Source organism: Phyllopteryx taeniolatus, chromosome 11, assembly GCF_024500385.1.
Source record: "Phyllopteryx taeniolatus isolate TA_2022b chromosome 11, UOR_Ptae_1.2, whole genome shotgun sequence".
Lineage (NCBI taxonomy): Eukaryota > Metazoa > Chordata > Actinopteri > Syngnathiformes > Syngnathidae > Phyllopteryx > Phyllopteryx taeniolatus.
The window spans coordinates 7914504-7940841 of record NC_084512.1 but is presented as its reverse complement, the minus strand read 5'-3'; the positions used below and the strand labels follow the sequence as shown (position 1 = coordinate 7940841).

The 26338-nt window shown below is 39.9% G+C and overlaps 1 protein-coding gene across 7 annotated transcripts in view; it reads left to right on the top strand.

The window, feature by feature from the left end:
- Positions 1-26315, top strand: part of cpeb3 (cytoplasmic polyadenylation element binding protein 3) — a 50308-nt gene extending 23993 nt beyond the window's left edge. For 5 of the 7 annotated variants that reach the window (XM_061789294.1, XM_061789293.1, XM_061789290.1 and 2 more), the window contains exons 5-11: positions 2040-2063; positions 3940-4146; positions 4518-4607; positions 13959-14077; positions 15466-15580; positions 15872-16053; positions 20447-26315. In XM_061789294.1, the coding sequence (XP_061645278.1) occupies positions 2040-2063; positions 3940-4146; positions 4518-4607; positions 13959-14077; positions 15466-15580; positions 15872-16053; positions 20447-20674 (965 nt within the window). In that variant the 3' untranslated portion in view covers positions 20675-26315. The remainder of the gene's footprint in view (positions 1-2039; positions 2064-3939; positions 4147-4517; positions 4608-13958; positions 14078-15465; positions 15581-15871; positions 16054-20446) is intronic. The other 2 variants (XM_061789291.1, XM_061789292.1) reach the window with 2 other exon arrangements.
- Positions 26316-26338: the final 23 nt, after the last annotated feature.

Genomic DNA, 26338 nt, shown 5'->3' with positions numbered 1-26338 from the left:
CCTCTGTGAAGTGTGCAGCCGGGAAGTTTGGTTTAAAATTTTATAGTGTTTCACCAACAGTTTCTTCCTGTCATTCCATTAGCTTTGAGGCTTCAAGCTGTGAGACGTAGAGTAACAAACTTAATCTGGTGGCCCTTGAACTGCGGAATAAAGTATCAGTCTTTGACCTAATTAATGGTGTGGTTCGCTTGACAGAGGAATCAACGCGTCTGCGGCCCCCTCTATTTTGTCACCTCGAAGCTGTGCAAATCAGAAAACGTCAAAACTATCAGATCCAAAGAAATCACGCAACTTCGTTTCGCCCCTGCCCAAACTCTATAAACACTGAGATGTATCCTCACAACCCATTACTTATTGCCGTCCCCCTTCATGGGATTGCACACTACTCTGTGCTGTCGTATCTGTCTGTTTCCCTGGTTGCTCGGTGACTTTGTTATGGCCAAGGCATAGCGGGAGAAAGGGCAATGCTACAGACAGCCTGCCCAGGTTTTGGCGGATTGAATAGTCAGATCTTTTTTTAATGAAAACATTGTGAAGAGGAGGAGCCTCAGAGACAATATATTCTCTGAGAATAATCCTACAAAGGCCCCGTTGTAATGGAAAAGCCTACATTTGTTTTTGAGGTAGGGAGCCAAAAGGACTCTTTCCTCTCCTGCTGTTATCATTTAGTGAGACATATTGAGGCTTTTTTTGGGTGCAGACAAGACGAACGGAATTGTATTAATCCCATGAGAAAAATTTTACCGCTGCCAGTGCTATGCTATAAATCATTGTCCACTCACTACCTCTGTTCAGAATCAGAATCAGAATCAGACCACTGTTAGCAGTGGTCATCTTGTTTCCTGCCCTTGCTCTTAGATTGAGACTTCAAGAATGATAAAAATTTAGCGTTAAGCTTTTTTCTGGAGCATTTAATTGAGTCAGAGCAATCATCATGTGATTTAAAAAGAAGAAGACTATATTGATCTCAAAGCGGGGAAATTAACTGGCATTTAAACATGACATTGAAGCAAATGATAGCTGTACATAGGACCATAATTTGCCAGTTTCTGCCAGTATGTTGATATATTCTAAAATTGTGTCTTTGTTTTTGGGGGAGGAAATTCTGTATTTTTCAATGTTTATCCCCTTCCACTCCTATGCTCTATAGTAAGACGAGGTATTTGCTGTGAACCTAGCAACCCTCCAGGTTGTTCCCAAGGACCCCATAAGTAGCCCACAAGCCTGCTCTAAAAATACCTCACCAATGAAAATGCTTCTAATTCTTTGTGTTGCCATTCTAAAATAAAATAAAATAAATAAATAACAAAATAAAAAATAGCACCACTTACCAGTGAGCTGAATCTAACTTTATTTGTTACATCGGTATACATTTGGAAATGACAATAAATATATAGATATATAAACCTTACAGTTTAAAGGTCATTATTGTAGCACCTGACCAAACCAATGATGATTTACCCCCAAATAATTTGAGTAAATTTCTTATTTCAGAAAGGTGTATCAAACTGGTAGCCGCCAACCACAACCCACCCTCCCCTTAACCTGTGGGAAGTTTCCACTCCTCCGCAGTCTCTTGACTCCTGAGCAGAGAGCAAATTGTAATATTTCACCATGGTCATGATAATGACTAACCAGCACTACCTTAAGTCCTGTTTATACTCTGCTTTATTGTCCCATTTGTGAATAAACACAGACGATTAGCATAAACGGCTGCAGGTTCATTAAGCTTAGGTGACAATGTCCGGTAATGTTTTACGCTACTAAATATGTCAGCCATTTCCATGACTAAGCCTCACCTATGAGTCTGTTGCTAAGGCAGGTGCAGCAGTTTGCAACTAGCTATAGCATAATCGTCCTCCTTTAGTTGAACAAGCTTAGGTGTGGCCATCTGTTTATTTTCCAGTTGCCTTAGAGATGTTCCTGGATTGGTGTTATTTGTACAAAATGTCTTTGTATCTCTTCCCTATACCTGTGTTAATGCCCTGACCCATCTGTCTCTCCTCTGTCTTTCTTTCCCCCACTTTGCCGACAAGCAGGCCGGAGCTTTGGCCGCAGAAGAGGTAATATGTAGCTCTTGCTTGCTTTACCCACTACTGTATATCTCTTGGAAGAGGAGGGACGCCTCATCTGTGCTGTGATTGATTATATCATCCAAATAAATGCACTTTTATTTAACCAAAACGGGCTAAGAAAATGTGTTCTTTGGTTTGACTCAGCAAAATCATGCTGAATATAGTATGATTTAGTAGCAGAGAAGCAGCTTAGCATTTGGCACCAACCTTTTGCGATAGCTACTGTTTGATTCGAGTTCTTCCAAAATGAATTTTGAGGCTTTCAAGAAGGGCTATGCTAACTTGGAGGTCAGGTCATTTGTTTGAAAATGATTCCAAGATTGTTGAGATTTTATTTATTTTGTATTTATTTATTTTAATATGCTTTTGAACTCCTTCCATTCATCTGCAAGGAGAAATGTCAATGGCCTCTGTGGTTGGTGTTGCTAAGTCACCAACGTATGCATTTTTACCTAGTTAACCAAATAACTGCCAAATTTAGTTCGTTCTTCTATACATGCATATCACAGCCACGCAAGAACTAGCATTATCATTCAATGCACTTTAGCTCGCATGGCAATGGTGTAGATATGCTGCTTTTTCACTGCATAGTACCAGGCTTGCAGCGTTGCCAAGCGCTCGAAAAGCAAAGTAGCCATTGCCGGTCCTAAATTGCCTGAAGTCACGATATGACTCTAAAAAAAAAGAACCTCACTATACGTGTGTAGTAAGTAATTCTCATAATAGGAAATCGGCATACAGTTCCGTCCTGATTGACATTGTATGAGAAAGGACTAATGTACTAAATGTTTTGACCTGGGTTAGTGCCCCATCTCTTGCCCAAGTAAGCTGGGATAGGCTCCAGCTCCATAAAGACAAGCACTTTAGAAAATGGATGGACATTTTGATTTGTAGGGATTTACTTTTGTGTAACAGAGGAGAAACAATTACAATTTCATCCTGCTCTTGAAGCCAGTCTTGGTACATAAGAGTCAGAATAATAATTACTGGCTCAGTATATTCATATTTTAAAAACACACACGGAATTTGTCTCTGGTAATTGGAGTTATTGTAGTACTTTTGCAATGAACAATTCATTTGCAGTTGAAGAGCCATTATCTCAAATAGGAATCTCATCCAATGGGTGACCAGGAGGATTACATCACCCATATGGTATTGTCTCAGCACGTTGGAATCCCGACTGACCATCTAATGGAAATTTTAGGACCTATTTTTGTTTTTTTTCTCTCGATGAAAAAGGGTCAATAGTGAGTCGAGGCATGCCGATCTGAGTAGGTACTGTGCATTGGAAAAAGAGAAATAGTTGATCTGAATTTAACGTAGTAGTTTCTAGTCATGGTGAATTTTGGCTCTTCATTTGCTGTAAACTATAATCATCAAAGTTATACAGTTTATTAAATAAATTGTGAAATATTTCACTGTGTGTAGTGTATCTCTTTAATATGAGTTTCATTATTTAAAATTTAACAACCTAACTAAATGAAACTTTTGGCACGATTCTAATTTATTGATGTGCCTGTACAGTATATGCGGTGATAAAGTGCCTGGACAATAAGCAACCATGCTACATCTATCTGTATAGTGCAAATCGTGATAATTAAAACTGCCACTTAATTGGCCTTTTCAGTTTGTCGGGTCTGTAGGCTTATGATGCTGTTTCAGAGGCAGTGCATTCTTATTGTGGAGGCAATATTACTAAAAAGTATTTGCACTGAATGATTGAATGAGGCGGATTCACTGCAGATGAGCATTGTAAAAGTCAAGATCCAGTGGTACAGAAGTTGTGGAGGATGTGGAATGTTTGCCTTTGCGTTGGTCTGTGACATTCCCGCATTGTCTCTTACCCCTTCTCTCAATCTCGTAGCCTGCTGTCCTCCTCACCTTTCCTCTCCTCCTACTGTAGGTCGTTCCTACCTTTTTCCCTTTGAAGATGGCTTCCTTGACGATGGCCACGGTGACCTTTCCTTGCCCCCCGGACTGAACTCTCCAACCCACTGTCAGAATGGAGAGCGGATGGAGCGCTACTCCCGCAAGGTCTTTGTTGGAGGCCTACCCCCAGATATAGATGAAGGTAAATTGTCTATCTTAACTATAGTAAAGAATATTTTTCTTGTTAGTTGCTCGTTCGACATTTTGATTATTGGATAAGTGATATTGAACATGAATGGACGATTATTCCTAATGAAATGAACAAAAAGATACTTGGGTTCTCTTGAAAGAAATAACTTGATATGCCGCTGCCATGTCAAAACTAATCCGATAAAATGATTATGCTTTAATTAATCTTACTTGTGCTTGTCCATCCATGCACAGTTTGATATAGATGGTCATGGTTTTGCACTCCTGAGTTCGATTGTAATGTTATATTAGTGATTATGAATGAGCATAAGCATGATGCAAATGTGATGTTCCTTTCAACACCTCCCCTCATTATTTTAACAGATGAGATCACCAACAGTTTCCGTCGCTATGGACACCTGTTAGTTGACTGGCCCCACAAAGCTGAGAGCAAATCCTACTTCCCGCCGAAAGGTAATATTAGTTTCCAGAAACAAAAGCTGGATTTTCCCATAGTACATCAAAGACTATACCAATAAATATCACCTTGGGTGTTTCTTGCCATCATAGCGTGCCTAAAGCGTTCATGTTACCCAGAAATCATGGCTCATGCTGGGAGAGCATCACAGTGTATGTTGATCTGTGTAGCCCAGCCACAGTAATCATACACCATGAGATTTTACCCTAATGGCTGTTTATCGGAATGGTTACCTGAGGCAGGTCAACGATTTCCTCAACAGCATCCTGCGTAGGTTTTGGAGGAAGGGCTGATCAGATTAGCAACAGCCTCTTCATCAAAGCCTCTGGCCCAGGAGCTGCCGTGTGTCATATTAGAGAAGCTATTAAGATGCTCCGGAAATAACTGGCATTCCACTTACACATGGTGATACACTGAATCGGGAGGAACTCTCTCCCACACTCATTTCTTGATATTATTTTCCTGGATTGGGAGTAAGCTCGACTCTACTAAAGCCACACCTAGCAGCAAAAATATGACAACATTTTAGGGGAATGAGCTTGCAGCAGATGGAGGAGGCTGCCAATAGTAAGGAGGTGGGGTTTCTTGATGTGTCATGGAGCTTAAATTAAACAAACACAAATAAAACACTTCCTTATTTTCATATCCCTGCAGAAAGCGACAAAATATGATATTTAGTCAAGGGACCTGAACACAGAATGAAACGCTCCAGTGTATGTAAGTGGGTTTGGCTGTACGGGTTCTTAAGTGTGTTTTAGTTGTAGAGGTGACTCATATTATGGCCCAGTCCAGCTTCTGGGCCAAGCAATGACTTGTACATACCTTAGAGAGGATTGGTACCTTGCACAGACAGGAGTAAAAAAAACATCAGTAAACACATAAACCCTATTATCAGCCAGACCGGCAAATATAGGAACAAGTATTTTTGAGCTAAAACACTGGTGGAGGCTAGTTGCAAAGTAAATGTTGCTGCTTGCCTGTTGATTGTGTGAACAGGTATTTTTCCAAAAAAAAGAATTAACATTAAATAGATCCATTCTGTGAATGCTTCTATTATGCTATGAATTAGTTTTTGGTATGAAAAAAAAAGAAAAACATGACACAAATGCAGGCCACCCTTCAGTTCTCAGATGTCTGTGATGTCATGGCAACCACAATGAAGTCTGGTCACTATGGTGATGTCAGGTACATTCGCCCTATGTCACGCAACACCGTCATCACTGTTGCGGCTGCAAATATTAAGGAGCTATTTTGGTCTGTGACTGGGTGTGAACGAGGGGGCAAAATTGTGTGAACACTGCAAACTGCTACCGGTGTGTAAAATGACATCGTACTTATCTAAATTACACTTGTTTTCCAGCAAAGAAAATGAAATATATATTAATACGACCACCTGCACAATCTTATCCAATACAGAGCTGTATCCAAATGTCTTTCCAAAGTTTATAATGCATTATAATCTATATTATTGTGGTTGTATTTTTTTCTGTATTGTTGCTATATGGTGAAAGGGATTTGCTAGAAGCTACTGTAAATGAGACCGGATGCATTTAAAATATTTTTATTGAAAAAGGTTGCGAACCAACATGGGTGTTTTCCAGAATTGGAGGACAATTTAGGCAGCAACATTTTTGAAATACGGACCATTAATTTGATATGTTTTCAAGAAAAACAAGGGTATAAACCATCATATAATTTAATTGGTCCAGATTGACCATCAACGGTACACTTTTTATATTTCATTTGTAATGCTTTGCAATCGTGTTACAGATACTCAGGCACCGGAAAAACATATGTTCAGAAAATATTGCGGAATAAAAATTGTTTACGATCATCCATCCATCCACTTTCTTTGCTTCAAGCCGCTTCACTTGTTCAGGATGGCGGGGAGCTGGAGCCTATCACACCTAACTTGGCGAAAAGCGGACTACACCCTGGACTGGTCGCCAGTCAGTCATAGGGCACATATAGTGACTGACAACCATTCGCTCTCACAATCACAGTCACTGAGAGGGAACTGAACCCACGCTGGCTGCGGCCAAAGGATCACTAACGACAGTCAGTGACAAAGTTAAATTTGGAAAACTAATTTAATTTTATTATTATATCTACTCTAATGACAGGCTTGTAAATCAGTGTTAATGTTCGAGTCATAAAATCATAAAAGCTGATTTTAAACTTAAAGTAGTTGTTATATTTAAATTTGTAAGGTGGTGATCGTGAGGGAGGGACAAGAAAAGAAAGCCATCTTAAGGGCGGTGCTCAAGAGCTATTAGGTATTTTATATAATATTTTGGAATCACTTTTACGACAGCAACAATTACAATCTGTTTTAGGATAACTACTGTATAATTTACAAAAGAAGTGTGCATGTTTCTGTATTTTATGCGTGGATTATTAGAAATTTCATGTCCTCCAATTTTGGAATGATCCATTCAACATACAGTGGGTACGGAAAGTATTCAGACCCCCTTAAATGTTTCACTCTTTGTTATATTGCAGCCATTTGCTAAAATCATTGAAGTAAATTTTTTCCCTCATTAATGCACACACAGCATCCCATATTGACAGAAAAAAACAGAATTGTTGAACTGTTTGCAGATTTATTAAAAAAGAAAAACTGAAATATCACACAGCCATAAGTATTCAGACCTTTTGCTCAGTATTTAGTTGAACCACCCTTTTGAGCTAATATAGCCATATAGTATATAGCAATAGCAAAATAGTCTTTTTGAGAATGATGGATTTGGGGATCATCTGCCATTCCTCCTTGCAAATCCTCTCCAGTTCTGTCAGGTTGGATGGTGAACGTTGGTGGGCAGCCATTTTCAGGTCTCTCCAGAGATGCTCAATTGGGTTTAAGTCAGGGCTTTGACTGGGCCATTCAAGAACAGTCACAGATTTGTCACTCTGGAGAGGGATTTCGTTCAGGATATCCCTGTACTTGGCCACATTCATCTTTCCTTCGATTGCAACCAGTCGTGCTGTCCCTGCAGCTGAAAAACACCCCCACAGCATGATGCTGCCACCACCATGCTTCACTGTTGGGACTGTATTGGACAGGTGATGAGCAGTGCCTGGTTTTCTCACTTAGAATTAAGGCCAACAATTTCTATCTTGGTCTCATCAGACCAGAGAATCTTATTTCTCACCATCTTGGAGTCCTTCAGGTGTTTTTTAGCAAACTCCATGCGGGTTTTCATGTGTCTTGCACTGAGGAGAGGCTTTCGTCGGGCCACTCTCCCATAAAGCCCCGACTGGTGGAGGGCTGCAGTGATGGTTGACTTTCTAGAATTCTCTCCCATCTCCCGACTGCATCTCTGGAGCTCAGCCACAGTGATCTTTGGGTTCTTCTTTACCTCTCTCACCAAGGCTCTTCTCCCCCGATTGCTCAGTTTGGCCGGACAGCCAGCTCTAGGAAGGGTTCTGGTCGTCCCAAACGTCTTCCATTTAAGGATTATGGAGGCCACTGAGAAACCATAAGTGCAGCAAAAATTGTTTTGTAACCATGGCCAGATCTGTGCCTCGCCATAATTCTGTCTCTGAGCTCCTCAGGCAGTTCCTTTGACCTCATTTGCTCTGACATGCACTGTGAGCTGTAAGCTCTTATATAGACAGATGTGTGGCTTTCCTAATCAAGTCCAATCAGTATAATCAAACACAGCTGGACTCCAATGAAGGTGTAGAACCATCTCAAGGATGATCAGAAGAAATGGACAGCACCCGAGTTAAATGTATGAGTGTCAGAGCAAAGGGTCTGAATACTTATGGCTGTGTGGTATTTCAGTTTTTCTTTTTTAATAAATCTGCAAAAGATCAACAATTCTGTTTTTTTCTGTCAATATGGGGTGCGGCGATACAGTGGGCGACCGGTTAGAGCGTCAGCCTCACAGTTCTGAGGACCGGGGTTCAATCCCCGGCCCCGCCTGTGTGGAGTTTGCATGTTCTCCCCGTGCCTGCGTGGGTTTTCTCCGGGCACTCCGGTTTCCTCCCACATTCCAAAAACATGCATTAATTGGAGACTCTAAATTGCCCGTAGGTGTGACTGTGAGTGCGAATGGTTGTTTGTTTCTATGTGCCCTGCGATTGGCTGGCAACCAGTTCAGGGTGTACCCCGCCTCCTGCCTGATGATAGCTGGGATAGGCTCCAGCATGTCCGCGACCCTAGTGAGGAGAAGCGGTTCAGAAAATGGATGGATGGAATATGGGGTGCTGTGTGTACATTTGAGGGGGAAAAAAATTTACTTAAATGATTTTAGCAAATGGCGGCAATATAAATTTAAGGGGTTCTGAATACTTTCCGTACCCACTGTACATACTATACTACTACTACTACCGCAGCACTGTTGAATCCTACAGTATATGATATCAAATTGTAAATGAACTTTTGCTTTCCTTTGATGAGACTGTGTTCCATTATTCATTGTGTGACTAGCTCACAGTGTAAGAGCAACTTAGAGTTACATTACTTGAAGGTAGAAAGGCACTGAAAAAGTTTCACCATCCCTTTGGTAGCATTTTTACTTTTCCCTGTTGTACTACTTTGTATTTAATTATTTGCAGTACCTGCAATTTGACTAATGACCATCAGGCTTCCGTTGACTTAAACTGTTTTTTCCTCTTTTGTCAAAGTGACTGCCTTTATTTTTCGGGAAGGGTATTGTTCGAGCAACAATAAGGCACGAGGGACTCTGACTGTAAACAATACTCTGTAGGGAGGAAAATGATCCCCCCGCACTTCTCTGGTCAGATACTGTAAATCTGAAGCACAAGTCACTGCAGATGTGCACTGTCCTCTTCTGACTTCAGTCTCTCTACTTTGAACCGAACAAAAGATCTTTGTACAAGCAATTATCAGCGAACTAAATATCAGACCATTTGGGTGGGGCAGAGGTCTGAATAATATATTAGATGAATTAATGTGAGACTATATTGTAGATGCTGAAGCATTTTTATACAATGCTGTATTGTCTCCAACACGTACATGTCTACGTCTATGTTGTTTAATCTATCAATCATTGGGACAGTTCCTAATATATTAATTATGTCAAGAAAAAAAAGTTGGTTCTCAAATATGTATCATCATTGTTTTCTTCAAAGCACAAAAACTCTCCTGTAATGTTCTAATAATATAAGGTTAGTTATAATATTGAATTTAAACTTTAGTTGCATGACTTGACAGCTGCATTTTACAGGAAAAAGTGTACCAGAAAGGCCATTAAACTCCTTTGCTGATTAAATACAGACCTCCACCATCTACAAATCCAACTAGCACCTAAATTTTTTATTCCATTGGATCCAGAGGAAAATAAAAGCTGCTTTTAGCTATTATGCTGTGTTTGCTTCAAGATGATATTACAGTGGAACCTCTAAGGTCGAACACAATCTGTTCCAGGGTGCTGGTCGACGACAGATTTATTTTAATTTAGCATCCATTTTCCCATAGTCAGTAATGGAAATTATCTGTTGAATCATAAAACATCTGACTGTAGAGAAAATGTTCATAGTAATATTTTATTAATTGCCATAAAAGCTAACCACTGTAAACGCGCACAAAAAAATTCGATTTTAGCGGTTACACTGAACGTCACACCGTCTTTCACTGGCAACACAAGAATTTTCTCTACTTTTTCTCACTCACCCACCTCCCTCCAGTGACTCACTCATCTACCCTCCGTTCTTGGCTCTCTTGCCCATGGTCACAGAACACTTTGTTCCCTCTTGGAGGAAAGATTGTGAGCTGCTGGCAAGCTCTGCCATTTCATGCCCTGCTTTTGTTCTTTTTTTTTTTTTAATGGAGCAAGACTGCAGTTCTTTTGTTTTGCTGAGATGGTATTTCCAACAGCTCCCCTTACAACAATCACTCTTTATATAACCCTGCAGAGACTGATGAGAAATCTTGATGAAGAAGACAAACCACAAATCATCTTTAGGTGTTGTTGTCCATAAGTTTGTTGTTGTGTATACCGTATCTCATAGTGACTGGACCGTAGATGAGTCTGGCATTTCTTTAAATTTAGTAGCACATTTCTATAATTACCAAGATAATTGATAACATTTTTTATTTTCTTTTATTGACTAAGCCTAATTATACATGCAGCCCTATGGGGCGGGGGAGCACAAGCCTTTTTTTTTATTGACTAAGCCTAATTATAAATGCTACCCTATAGGGGGCACAAGCCAGTACAAACTGGAGGACGGTCCCAAGCCAGGATAAATGCAGAGGGTTGCGTCAGGAAGGGCATCCGGCTTAAAACTTTGCCAAACAAATATGAGCGTTCATCTAAAGAATTCCATACCGGATCGGTCGTGGCCCGGTTAACAACGTCCACCATTGCCGCCATTACCCTACAGGGCGCCAGTGGAGATTCAGCTATTGTGGGTTGAGGACGAAGGAGAGGTGGAAAGTGGGGAACCCAGACAGGAACTGTGGTACTGCATGCGGAAGTCTGGAGGGGCAGAGAAGTATGTTAGAATAATACCAGACATGTACGAGGATAGCAGAACAGTGGTGAGGTGTGCTGTAGGTGTGACAGACAAATTTAAGGTGGAGGTGGGACTGGATCAGGGAAGTATGTTAGAATAATACAGGACAGCAGAACAGCGGTGAGGTGTGCTGTAGGTGTGACAGACAAATTTAAGGTGGAGGTGGGACTGGATCAGGGATCTGCCCTGAGCCCCTTCGTGTTTGCAGTGATGATTGATAGGATGACAGATGAGGTGAGACTGGAATCCCCCTCGACCATGATGTTCGCAGATGACGTGATCTGCAGTGGAAGTAGGTGGAGGAACAATTCGAAAGATGGAGGCATGCACTGGAAAGGAGAGAAATGAAGATTAGCCGAAGTACGACAGAATATATGTGCATGAATGAGAGGAGTGGAGGGGGAAGTGTGAGGCTAGAGGGAGAAGAGATAGCAAGGGTGGAGGACTTTAAATACTTGGGGTCAACCATCTAGAGCAATGGTGAGTGTGGTCAGGAATTGAAGAAACGGGTCCAAGCAGGTTGGAACGGGTGGAGGAAGGTGTCAGGTGTGTTATGTGACAGAAGAGTCTCTGCTAGGATGAAGGACAAAGTTTATAAGACAGTGGTGAGGCCAGCCATGATGTAGGGATTAGAGACAGTGGCACTGAAGAGACAACAGGAAGCAGAGCTGGAGTGGCAGAAATGAAGATGTTGAGGTTCGCTCTCAGAGTGACCAGGTTGAATAAAATTAGAAATGAGCTCATCAGAGGGACAGTCAAGGTTAGCTGTTTTGGAGACAGTTAGAGAGAGCAGACTTGGATGGTTAGGACTCATCCAGAGGAGAAATAGTGAGTATATTGGTAGAAGGATGATGAGGATGGAGGCCAGGCAAGAGAAGAAGACCAAAGAGAAGGTTGATGGATGTCGTGAGGGAAGACATGAGGGCAGTTGGTGTTCGAGAGGAGGATGCAGGAGATAGGCTCACATGGAAAACGATGACACGCTGTGGCGACCCCTAACGGGACAAGCCGAAAGGAAAAGAAGAATAAGACTAAGCCTAATTATTAGTTGAGTCAGAACATGGCGAAATTGCAATTACAACAGCACGTCATAATCAAAGTGTAGGTGGCCTTTGTTTTTGTAAAGGTATATGCCTCTTATCCTCACCAGGGTTACAGGTAAGCTGGAGTTGATCCCAGCTGGCTTCGGGCAAGAAGGGAGTACACCCGGCCTGGATTTGTTTTTGTGCTAGTAGTGCACGCTGTTTTTGTTTGTTTGTTTGTTTGTTTGTTTGTTTGTTTTTGTAAGCCTCTGAATAAAGCTTGCTCAAACTTCTCATATTCAAGTGTTATTTACTGTATTTTCCCATTACTCATGGGAAACGGTAAATAAAAACAATCATTTCTCATTTTATCTTCAATATGTAAGAATGTGGAAACGGGTTTAATTGTCTAAGTCTTCCACGTGGATCTCTCAAGACGTAATCAGAAATCTTGTACACAAAGCTGTATGCTGATTTAAACGTGCCAACAACGGTCATCACTGCTTGGAATGCAAGACTGTGATGAAGACTGTGATGTCAGGCACATCCTGACACGCAAAATAATGAAATGGCACCTTTCAGTGCAGCAGCTATCTGAGTTGAGGAAGCACACTTGCTTTTCCAATCCACATTTTACTGTGACTGCCACTTTTTTCCCTTCTTGCTTTGCCGGCAGCACATGCTCACGCCTCGATACACGCTGGAGTGTATACACTTCACTGAATTGACTGCCGAGACTGTGTTCTTCATCATTACACCACATCGTGTGTGTGTGTGTGTGTACGTGTGTTTTGGGAGGGGGTGTCATTCTGAGAGGTTTCTGAAAGTAAAAAAAAAAAAGAAATCGTCTTTTTTTTTTTAATACAGTGGAATCTTTAAAGTCAAACATGTCATACTGGGACACGGGTAGGTCTATTTGGATTTTATAAGGAATTATTGGAATAGAAACGATCCATTCCAGGGTCAAATCGTCGCCATCATAAAAAAAAGGAATATTTTAACTTTCTTAAATGTGATGTTAATGTAAAAACAAATTGACCAATGTTAATAAGAAAACTTGAAAGAAAGCCTTTACACATGATGATTGGCATTGCAGATGCACCTCACGCATCTCGCTTTTTTAATATTGTTTGTCACATAAAAATAAATTAACCGCTGTAAACAAGTGGGAGTCTTTGGAGATTTCCAGATGTCTCGCATGAACTCGTGCGTAGATGCAGTTTGTGATGGACGGGTGTACTAAATGTTGGGACCCTGAGGGTGGAAACTCATAGCATGAGGCTTCTGTTTTAAAAGTCACTCCATGATATTTAGCAAAATGTCTAACCTTACTGAGCCTATAAATCCACGCCCACTAAGTGTCGTTGGATGGGTGAAGCATGCTTGTGCTGATCCCACCTGAATCGGCCTAATGGTGCTGACCATTGGGGAATCTAAATAAATAATTCAACAGTACTGTCTAGTTTTGTCTTTCCGTTTGGCTCAAAGATATCACTGAACTCGAGCTGGCTCTCTCAGAAAGCTCCACTGTGTGTGTTGACATGATCAGTTTTTTTTTTTTTTTACGTTTCCTTTACAATGGCACTCTGAGGCAGCAAGGTGACCAATATGGAACACCTGAGATCAACGAAGGTATACTAACAGAACGTGTGAACTATGTGAATAAGAACCGGGGCCCAAACTGGTTTTGCGGGTAAAAAAAATAAAAATAAAATTCGGAGACTGTGAAAGACACAGGAATAGCTTATGCTGGAGTACAGCCTTTGCAATGGAATGATCACACAGTTTTGACTGTTATACTCATGACTTTTATTTTGAAATCTGATTACTCCTTTCCAGGTTATGCCTTCCTACTGTTCCAAGAAGAGACCTCTGTTCAGGCCTTGATTGACGCCTGTATCGAGGAGGACAGCAAGCTCTACCTGTGTGTGTCCAGTCCCACCATTAAAGACAAGCCGGTGAGTAGCGTCCCAAAGTACAGTTTATTACTTTCACAGGACAGTCTCATAAGAGCCTAAATAAAAGTCTAGTAAGATCCCCCAAAAAAAGGTCGCCGAATAAAAGATGACTTAACATGCCTTAATATATGCCACACTGTGTTGTCAAAATATTTCTGATATTGTTTGTGTATATAATATACACCATACAATCAATGTTGTTCAACAAAAACAGTCCTGTTCCAATAACAAGGTCAGCTCAAAATATACTGTTAACTGTTTGTATGAGAAATAACTTGGGCCTTCTATTGGATCACAAACATTGTTACACGGAAAATTATGATCCAATGTTGTAGTTATTAAAGTGTATTCATTTAAGTGAACAGAAGTATTTGAAACAGCTCTTAGTTCTACAGTATGTCACTGCAAACCACATAAATTCCCACACATCACTGTATAAATTGCTGTTACTTCCCAATAAAACTTTGCAACTTTGAAAATTCCTAGAACTTTGCAATCCAAGTGTCAAATAAAAGCGGCACCAAACGTATGGCTATACGCATACACATTTTAAACATCTTAACTGAGTTTTAGAAAGTTCCTGCTCTTCCACCTCAAAAATATGGCTGGATTTAGGTCCATGTAATCTAATTTTGAAGCAGAAAGGATTATTCATGCTTTTGTTTCCTGACTTTTTGACTATTGAAAAAGAGAGAACTCTTCACCTGTTGAAAACAAAACTTTGTAAGACAATTTCCAATTAGTTCTGACACCGCTACGTTTTTGTCTACAGCTCATAGTTTGAACCACATCACTCCCGTTCTGTTGTGCTTGCACTGGCTCTCTGTTTATTTTAGGATTCAGTACAACATTTTTGCAGGCACTTACAGAGCCCTCAGTGGTCAAGCTCCTCCATGGTGGATTTGGTGTCTTTTCATTGTCCTATTAGGTCACTGCGGTCTGGTGACTGCGTTTTACTTACTGTCCCTTAAACAAGATTAAAAAAATAAAAGTGAGAGAGCCTGGCAGTCCTTTGCTCCCAAATTATAGAATGCACTTCTATTGAAGCTAAGCACTGCCTCTTTTGTAGACATTTAAAAAAAGCAGTTAAAAACACATTCATTTAAGCAGGAATTCCAGTCAGATGTCAGTGTGTGTGTTTTTTTTTTTTTTTTTATTGTATTAACTGTATAATATCTGTGATTCTGTATTTTAACCATGTGATGCAATTTGGAGTCTGAGAAGCACTGTATAAATAAAATGTACTGACCACAGGGTAATTGCTCAGGATTATCTTTTTAGCGACATCAGATAATTGTGTTTTTGCTGACTTTGATTGGAAGAGGGGAATTGGGGTCAAATTTGGCCAGATGATCAGCATCAGTGCACCCTTTTTTTTAACCCGACAGGTCCAGATCCGTCCATGGAACCTGAGTGACAGTGACTTCGTCATGGATGGCTCCCAGCCTTTGGACCCCCGCAAGACTATCTTTGTAGGGGGAGTTCCCCGGCCTTTGCGTGCAGGTACGGTAGCTGCTGTAATTAATGGTAGTCTCTTTCTTGCCCCTGAAACTTCTACATTGGCTTTCTAATACAGACTGGTAGTGTATGGAAGTTTGTAGTTGTGATGAAAATGTTCTGCTTGAAATAGAAGTATTCAGAGAAGGACAGAAGTCTGTTTTTGCTGTGAACATTGCAGCGTACTAGTACACAGACCATAAACTGGATGTCAATCATATTGGTTAAATTGTCGGATTATCGGCTTTCCATCCACACATTAAAACACTACTCATCTGTCTCTGTCTCCCGCTGCAGTGGAGCTGGCAATGATCATGGATCGGTTGTACGGAGGTGTTTGCTACGCCGGCATCGACACCGACCCGGAGCTCAAATACCCGAAAGGGGCCGGGCGCGTGGCCTTCTCCAATCAGCAGAGCTACATCGCTGCCATCAGCGCTCGCTTCGTTCAGCTGCAGCACAATGACATCGACAAAAGGGTGAGTAAGCTCAGTCTCCTTCCTCTCGAAGGAAGGGTGTTGACCACAGCCGTTCATTATGGCGTATGTCTCAGCTTGCAATGATGGAAGGCTCGCCCAGGGTGTCGCATCACTGTGGCCAACACGTGTTTCCAGTTGCAGACGCACTGGACTGGTTTAATTAAGGTTCTTCCCTATACATGTAGAGCCGCCCTAGCTCTATTGCTGCCTGCTTGTTTGAGCGAGACCAGTCAATAGCAGACTCTTAGATTGTGACCGACCGAGACTGGTTGTCAGCCAGAAGACTGGACCTGCTTAGGGCAGGACCCTTCATTGTAGTAGTAATAGAACTGAGACACACCTCTGAAGGATATGACTAAGCCTTAATTCCCCCTAAATCTTAACTATTTTGCAAGTTTGGATAATTCAAACTCTGAGGGAATGTTTTGAAAAAGGCCCTTTTCTCTTGCAGCCTGACTTACGCCCCAGTGCATCTTAGCAAAGTCGATTCAGTGTGATCTAGAATGGGAAGGTAGTGGCCCCTGTTTTGGGTCCCCTCGCGGGAAAGGCAACAAACACTGCAGCAGTTTGCAGCAACTATTACATCATTGACAGTAATTTGGGCTCAGACTTGCCCTCTAAAACTCCATTTGCTATTCGTATTGACAGAAACGAATGACTTCCGAATCAGAATTGAATCATTAATTCTTGTAACATTCCAAAATAAGGAGATGTCATTTTCCGACAAATGAAAAATCCACTTCGATTATTATTTATTAAACTATCTATTGAACCTGACATGTTTTGGCTGAGGCGTTTTAGCTGCTGTGTCTTCCTCCGGAAAAGCGTTTAAGTTTCAAATGACATTTTAACCAGGATCCCTCGCCGTACCTTGGCCAAAGGTAGAAGCCCGAGTCTGTTTTGTGCCTGTCGGTGTAGTAAATCCTCGCTGCCTTGGACCAAGCTGCTGCCTTTCTAGCTAGCCTACTGGCTACCTAGCCTGCCCTCGCCATCTTTCACGCTGTGTTCTCCCATTCATTCAGCTTCGGTTGTGGCGCTGCCATGAATATCGGTGCAGCTCCTCAGAGCTAGGCTAATGGACACCTCCTTCCGTGGAGATGTCTTTTTTTTTTTTTTAAACCAACTTTATGCCGACATCTCGGTGGAGCTGCACTGCATTCATGCGCAGAAACTATGCGAAATACAGCGGCTGAAATATTTAACGTCACCATTTTTTTCACTAAATATACTTCCAAAGGTGCTATTGACCTGCAAATTTCACCAGATGTTGGGAACAACCCAAGTAATTCATACATACAAAGAAAGTAGAACAAATAAGGCGGAAAACTCACTGTTTTCGTTGTGACAACAGTACCTGCTAATTCCAGGTCTTTTGGAACCAAAATCGCTCAAATTCCAACGATGCCCAACCCTATATTGCTAAAAACTCCATAGCAACAGTGAAGTTCGGAGGTGGGAACATGATGGTGTGGGGCTGATTTTCAGCAAATGGTACTGGTAAACTTCACATTATTGAAGGAAGGATGAATGGGCAAATGTACCAAGACATTCTTGACAAAAATCTGCTGCCATCTACGAGGATGCTGAAAATGAAACGGGAGTGGACATTTCAGCAGGATAATGATCCAAAACATACTGCCAAGGAAACTCTCAATCTGTTTCAAAGAAAAACAATAAAGCTGCCAGAATGGCCCAGCCAATCACCTGACTTGAATCCAATCGAAAATCTATGGAAAGAACTGAAACTCAAGGTCCATAAAAAATGCCCACGGAACCTTCAAGATTTTGGAGGAATGGGCCAAAATCACACCAGAGCAATGCATGCAACTAGTTTCTCCATACAGCCATTGCAAACAAAGGCTTTTGTAGAAAGTATTAAATAAATACCAGTTGGCATGTTCAATACTTTTTCCTTGTTCCATTTCACATTATTACACACAACTTAATTTCTTATCTTATTTGTTCTACTTCCTTTGTATGTATAGATTACTTGGGTTGTTCCCAACATCTGGTGAAATTTTCATGCCAATAGCACCTTTGGAAATATATGTAGTGAGAAAAATGGTGACGTGTTAAATACTTATTTCAGTCGCTGTAAATCCAAATGGCGGTGGCCATTAAAAAAAGGCTAAAAATCATGAAGAATTTTGTATTTTTTAAGTAACTGTAGCTTGGCAGCAGTTGCAGCTCTTGTCAGAATAAAGTAGTATGTTATTCTTAGATTCGTAATCATTCTGATTTGGCATTTGTTTTTTCAGCTGACTCGAAAGCCATTTTGCGTCACCAGCCATTCATGCGTAGCCCTTCCAGCAATAATTGACAGACAGCTGACATCTGGTGTTATGGACGGCCATTTAGGCCAAAAATACCATTTAGCTCGCATAAACAAAACAAACTTTCACACTCATCCAAAAAAAAAACCTTAATTACCAAAAAGTCACACACAAAAACACAAACCCTCTCACACTCACAAAAAAACTCTCACATGAAACAACAAACTCTCACACAAACAACTCTCGTGCACCAAATAACTCTGACATAGACCAGAAATACTAAGTTATCAAAAAAAAAAACTCACGCACACACCAAAAACTCCTCACACAGATCCAAAACCTCACACACAAGAAAAAACTAACACTCACCTAAAAACCTCTCACATTCACCAAAAAATCCTCTCACACTAAGTCACCCCAAAAACCTCAGACACACACACACCACAAAGTGCACACAACAGTCTCACATTGTCCAAAAACCAACTCGCACACAGATCCAAAAATCTCACACACAACAACAAAATTAACGCTCACTTAAAAAGCTTTCACACCGACTACACAACTCTCACACGCCCAAAACAAAAAACATACCACCAAACCAAACCTCTCACATACAACAAAAAACACGCATCCCCCAAAAATCTTATTCACCAAAATCTTACTAAAACAAAAAAAAGTCCATGTGAGAGTCCAAAATTGTATGTGTGGAAGAAAACTGGGAAACAAAATGTAAATGGAAGCAATCTCGAATCCTGATGGGCTCTACCGTGCACTAATGTTATTTTTGGCCTATACTGCACCTCATACGGTGTTGGCTTTCTTTCTTGATGGCTCACTTTGACAGATTGTTGTTGTTTTTTTTGGGATGTTTTTTTCTGCCTTGCAACAATCCTAAAATAAATAAAAAGTCAAAGTACGAAGGTGAGGTCAATAATTAATTTGAAATGAAATAAGAGTCATGGTCGCTAAATCCCAATCCAATTGACCAGATCCTTCATCCCACCACCACCTCTTTATGTCACCGTGACAGCTTTATTTATACATGGTGTGATGCAGCAGCCATGAATACATGGATAAGAGAATAAAACTAAAAACTCGAAATGAATTGTTTTATCTTTAATTAATGGCCAATTTAATTGATTCCAATGGTAAGACATTAATTCCCATTTCAATGACTTAATTCCTCGACTTTACATGCATTTCATTTTGGCACAGAAAATCCTATGTACATTAAGGCCTGAGGGGTTTAATGTTAATGTTAAATTAGTGGAATGCAAAATGTTCCTACCTGTGCATGCGAGACCATGCATGGGTCACCATGGCGACCAAGCCCTGATTTCTCTCTGTGATCAGTGGTTAACTTCTTGGATGGATGAAAAAAAAATCCAAATTATCAAATTAGTTAAACATACCTACCTAAAAGTATTTCCCACTTCTCAAATTCTTTTTTTGATTTTCTTTTTTCTTTGCATGGTTTCCCCACTTTACTGTTTAAGATCATCAAAGAAATGTGAATATCAGCCAAAGATAACCCAAGTAAAAATAAAAGGTAGTCTTTAAATGGGGATTTTATTTATTTAATAAAAAGCTCTTCAAAGCTACATGGCCCTGTGTGGAAAAAGTAATTGCTCATAACTGTGGCTGCCTCAGGACCACCTGGACAACTTGCTGTGATTGAGGAAGCCATGAATTCTGCTCTTGGACAGAAATTCCTGAAGGAGAATGTAAAATATGATGTAAAATACTCACTTCTAGAAAACGCTTGATTTCAGTTGTTGCAGCTGAAGGTGGCCCAACCAGTTTTAGGTTTAGCGAGCCATTAGTTTTTCACACAAGGCCTGGTAACGTTGAATATTTTCTTTTTTTAATAAATAAAATCACAATTTAAAAACTGCATTTAACAGTTACTAGGGTTATCTTTGTCTGATATCTATACTTGAATATTAAAAAGTCCTGAAAACTCATTCACTGCCAGCCTTCCCAATTAACATGTATGGCAGTGAAAAAAGTGGGGAAACTTCCCGGGTAATTTGAGAAGGGGGGCAAATACCTTTTCACGGGACTACATGTAAAATATTCTTGTTTTGATTTAGGGTTATGTCTGCTGTTCTTTCTCTCAGGTGGAGGTGAAGCCGTACGTGCTGGACGATCAGATGTGTGATGAGTGCCAGGGGGCGCGCTGCGGGGGGAAGTTTGCGCCGTTCTTCTGTGCCAACGTCACGTGTCTGCAGTACTACTGCGAGTACTGCTGGGCCAGCATTCACTCGCGAGCAGGCCGAGAGTTCCACAAGCCCCTGGTGAAGGAGGGAGGCGACCGCCCTCGACACGTGTCCTTCCGCTGGAGCTGAGTAGTGTGGCTGCTTGACTATCCCATTCGCAGATACATAGAAAACAAATAGGCCCTCCCTCCATCCGTAAGCACATCATGACAAGCGACACAAAACATCCCATCTTCGCGCCCTCTGGCCCGACTTGTCTCCCCCTCTAATGAAGCATTGTGAGAAGTTAAAGCTTAGAATTTGCACTTTGGCGTACCATCTCAATCAAACACACACACAGGATGTAACTTCAGACACTTGACTACTTTCAGCTCACTCTTCTTTTGACTGGGCGGCCTGGTCCTGCTGAACCCCCCCTCCATAACCACATCGAGGTGGGAACATATAAATATTTAAAAAAGAAAAAAAGAAGTCTATTTTAGTTTTGTACCTATCTATAAATATATGGATTATTTTTAATTTAATATAAAAGGACAATGCACTTATTTTCAAAAGCTATAGGCCCCAAGAGAAAAAGTCACTGAAGGTGCATTAAGGAACATTAAAAGATTTGGGCCCTGAAATGATGAAAATAACAGCTTATAATTACTCGCTCTATAAATTTAAATATTAATACCTCATACACACAACCAGATTAGTTCACTGTTGATTTCTAGGTCTTTATTTTTTTATAACGTAATTTTTTTTTTTTTTTTTTTTAGAGTTCTGTAAATGTAATGCTGCAACGGCTTTGCTGCTAAATTGACGGTATGATCGGATACCAGAAGTACACGCACCTCGTGTGTAAAAAGAACACAGATCCGCAGGGGCGCTCATGACACAAAAGATGGCTGCCATCGAAGCGCGTGCTTATTTCAGGTCGTCGCGCGCACCCGACTTTTTGAATACTGCCCATGTTTGCACAACGCACAACAGATTCATCGAAAGGCAATCAACATTCAAAGCACCGTGTGGGTAGATGCAACCTTAAGTATCACAAATCCAATTAGGTGTAAAATCACCGTGACAAACTGTCTCTGATAGGTGAAGTACTTTTATTTTTTCGCAGTGGTGGTTGTTATATTTGTGCAATTTTTATACCGTATCTAGTTAGGTCAGAGTATGCCTAGAACTGTGATTCGTTTTAGCTGTCGTTCAAGTCCGACAAAAGTGATGTTTCACAGGACTTCTATCATAGGCACGTGTGTATTTGTGCTCTTGTACACACATTACATATATATTATGTACACATTTGATCTTATATATATATATATATATATATATAAGATAAATTGTAATGCAATTCAAACAGTAGTCACTTGAAACTGACAAAAGTAATGAGAACAATTTACAGAAAATTAACTCATGGAAATCAGGCATTGCTGGTTTTTGTGGTCTAACGGAATTCTTTTTCAAAAAAACAAAACAAACAAAAAACCAAACAAACCTGGCCTGGCAACAAAAATAATGTACCAAATGATTTCCGTAACTCTACACGAGACGTCTGCACCTGTCAACAGTTATTTTGTCCCACTCCTTGTAAGCAAACTGCTCCAGCTGTCTCAAGTTTGAAGGGGGCCTTCTCCATACTGCCTGTTTCAGCTCCTTCCACACATGTTCAATAGGTTTTAGATCGGGGCACACAGAAGACAACTTCCAAATAGTCTGATGTTTTGTTCTGAGCTATTCTTGGCCGTCTTAACATAACATAACATAACCAAGCCTCCTTCATGTTTTACTGTAGGTACAGTATTCTTTGCTTTGTGTGTCAGTTTGAAGTTAAGTGAACATTGTGGGCTTTTCTTTCTTTGACAATTTTGCATGTTTCCTGAGTACAAATTTGCAACAAAGGTACACTGTACCTACAGTAAAACATGGAGGATGCTTGGTTCTATGTCTGTTTTTGGAATCTGTGCAGCGAAAAATGAAATCTTAAGACTTTCAAGGCATTCCGGACTAAAATGTGCTGCCCAGTGTCAAAACGTTTGGTCTCATCCGCAGGTCAAAACATCAGACAATTCTGAAGTGGCCCACTTTGAGCCCTGATCTTAATCCTATTAACCGTACGGTCTGGAGAAGGCACCTTTCAAACATGAGCCTACGGAAAGATGCTTGAGCATTTATTCGATAATCCATATCCTTCATATCTATGTAACCAGTACACTCTTTGTCCTCACCAGTAAGACAATTAGCACACTGGTAGAAGTGCCACTTTTGACCTACTAGTGCTCAAACCGCTAACCATATGAGCCAATGAGAGCAGTTTGTGTCGCTGAGAATGATGGAAATTGTTGAGCGGCTCCCTCAAAAGGCAGTGCACCAAAATATTATGCCAGGCCAGTGAATTTTTCACCCATTTTTGTTCATTTTCAAGTTATTCAATCACTGTTTGAAGAGTACCAAAAATCTATCCTTCATGTGTATGAATATACATGTAACAGCTGTCTTTGCAATGCACACAAACTGATCTGAAGAGAAGACAACGTTAGATGAAAAGGAAAACGATGAGCGTTGGATGATTTGTAAATGTTCCAGAAGTCAACCAAAGAGCTTGTGAGCGTTGACGAGCAGCCTAACATGAGGCGCTGCTGCTGCTCTCGTAGAGGAGGCGTCGACGACGAACGGAATTGAAGCGACTCGTTGAAAAGAAGGCACGTTCTCTACACATTGATAGAAATATATACAGATGTGCTATCAAGGCCCTTTTATTTTGTCCTGCGAAGCTTGAAGTAACCGACCTGCTAACAATCGATCTGTGTTATTTATGAAAAAAGAGAGCGCAGTGATGGCAAATGAAACCGTTTTTTTTTTTTAATAGCAGTTTTGTGGACAATCCATAAAGGATCGTTGCAAGGTCGCACGTGTTGTCACTTTTTATTTTTGTTTGGGGTAGATTGTGCCATGCCCTGAAAGCGCTTGTCTTTTAGTCACAAACTGTTTTTTATTCTTTGCATTAGTATGTTTTTTTTTTTTAATTAATAAAATAAGATGTATATTTTTTACTAATGTAAAGAAAGCTAAAAGAAACTAGAGGCTAACCATAAATAATATGTATCCCTATGAAAGTGAATTTTGGGTCTTTTTGTGACATTTCCTTTCCCACCCAGGCAGGTTTTCTGTTTGTTTCTTCTCGACAGGATAGTTGTTTGTTATGCACTACCCTTTGTATCCAGTTTTCAAGAGTCTACAGTTGTTTTTGTTAAAAGACAAAAAAAAAAAAAGATAAAGCTTGCTTTCTGACTGACAAGATCTTTTGCAATACCTCAATATTGAAATATAATGGGAGAGAAACTGCTATTTTCTAAGTTTATTCTGAAGAAAAAAATATTAATTTAATTAAAGAGAAATTATTTAACATGTTTTTTTTTGTTGCTGTTTTTTCTTTAAACTTGTTTGCTTTTATTTTACAAATTTATTTTTGGAGACGATGACAGTTGAAGTTTGTAACTAATGTGTAGTTCTTGTGAGCAAGAGTACAGCCTAGTTTATTGGCGGTCATGTCGGAAATACTAAGAGGAAAAAAAATATTTTGTCCCCACTTTTGTATCTTTATAATCACGTATTTACTATGTTGTCCAGCGTTGTAAAAGAGGTCCTGTTTTTTTAAGATGTTTATTTTTTCTAAAAAATATATGCTCCAATAGTTTCTGTCGTTTTATTTTTATTTTTTACCCTACTATGTTAGCTTGGCCTCATTGCAAGAGTGAGTGGAGGTTGTAAGAAAAGAATGTTATTTAAACAGAAAGCAGACAACTTGACCGACAGCCCCAAAGGTGCATCAAGACTGGTGGCCTTTTTCTCATGCAACACTTGAATTTGCCACATTTTGTTTCTTCTAAAGCTAAGAACCTCTTTGTTGTTATGTGCAATACCGTTTGTACTATTTGTAAAAAAGACACACACAAAAAAAACTGAAAAAAGTGGCATAAGTTATTTTCATTATGATTCACAAAAATAATTTTCTACTGTGTATTTACCAAATCGTACCTTCCAGTAGTATGTAGCCTTTGTACTGAGAAAGTTTTCATTAGTTTCATTTTTCATTTCATATTAAATCAATGATTTTGCGAGAGAGAAAGAGAGAGACTAACATTTTCATAATTTTGTTTTGTATTTGCTTTTGCTGATTCATTTCTCAATCATTAAGATTTATTGGGGGAGCCTTTTCATATCTGGTCAATGTAATTCATATATTATTTTGTATTTTTACATGGAATAAATTAATTTTGTGATGCTAATTCTTTCAAAATTGTTTGATTTTATTTTCACTTTTTAATTTTTGAAGCTGGAGTTTCTTAAAATAATGGTATCACGTGGACTCTTTAAAATGCTTAGCTTTGTGTGTCAATAATGTGAAAATGATCTAAATGGGCGGAGATAAGTAGGCCTACACAAGCAAAAAGCTTGGGACTTGAAAAATTTGCCATGTAAAACAAATTGGCAAAAAAAAAAAATATATATATATATATATTTGCAATACTTTTTTTTGTAACAGCATGGCCCATTTAACACAAGATAACTCAAGCTGACTTGGTGTAGTAAAGTCATTTATTCTGAAACAATCGCCGATTGGCACTTCTCCTTTGTCACGTGTGAGTGTAACTATAGAGCTTCAGTGCATATTATACAGCATTTGTATGACCTGTGGAAATCTTTTTAGCTCCACTGGGCAGTGATTCCCAACCAGGGTGCTGTGGCACAGGATAGTGTGGGGCTGCCCTACTTCATTTAATTTGTCCCAGTGACAAGTTGAAAAATTAAATGCTTTTCCATTGGATAGCAGACAGTACAATGAACCCGTGTATCCATGTGTTGCCATTCATACAACAGAATGGCTTTCTGCGAGTATATCAGCTTTGTGTTAAATTATACACACTAAGTACATTTAATAATTGAGATGAGATCATTTCAGTCTTCATACTTTTTGTGACATTTTTGTATGGTGTCTTGAGCTTTTTAGAATGCAAAAGAGGTGCCTCGGCTGATCTACACAATGCTTTCTCTCGTCATGTCCTCAAACAATAAATACACTAAAAGAAATCATTTGGGATGCACATCATTAATGTGGTGAACTGACAATTTTCCCCTTTTTTCCTCAAAAACAACTACGTTGGTCTCACACATTTAATTATGTGTATCTGATGTACATGTTCAAATTAAGTCAATTCAAAGGACTCTTTCCTCTGTAGGAAACCTTGATTTTCATGCTCATGTCTGATTTAATTTTTAATTAACATCTTGGAGAAATGTATGCTCTCCAGTCCTCTTATGTCTCCATCCCAACAAAAAGAATGTAATTGCTACAGTGGCCCAGTATAGTTCAGCACCATACGTGTATTAGTTTCACCTTCATTTTTGCACAAGTACTTGTAGCAAAGTTAGCTGAATTATAGAGCATAGGTGAAACCGGTCTGACTCACTTCTATGCGTCATGTTCTAATCTCCAATCCAAACTAGATCAGATATTTCCAAACACAAAGTTTACCGGTTTTATTTATTAAATATGAATCTGCTTTCTATATTTGCATTTACCTTAAAAGTTTGGAGAATGACTTGGATGTCTGGAGGCAAATATTACTCATGCTGACTACTACTTTGGATGCTTCCCTTGTTTTCTGTACTAATGGACAAATGTTATTGAATGGATTGTATGATGCCCTGGCAACTCGTCTTTTCTGTAACATTGTTCTGTAGCCAAGCTAACCACTATTAAAGTACCACATTCAAATGACGAGTGTGAGGACTAAAGGGATT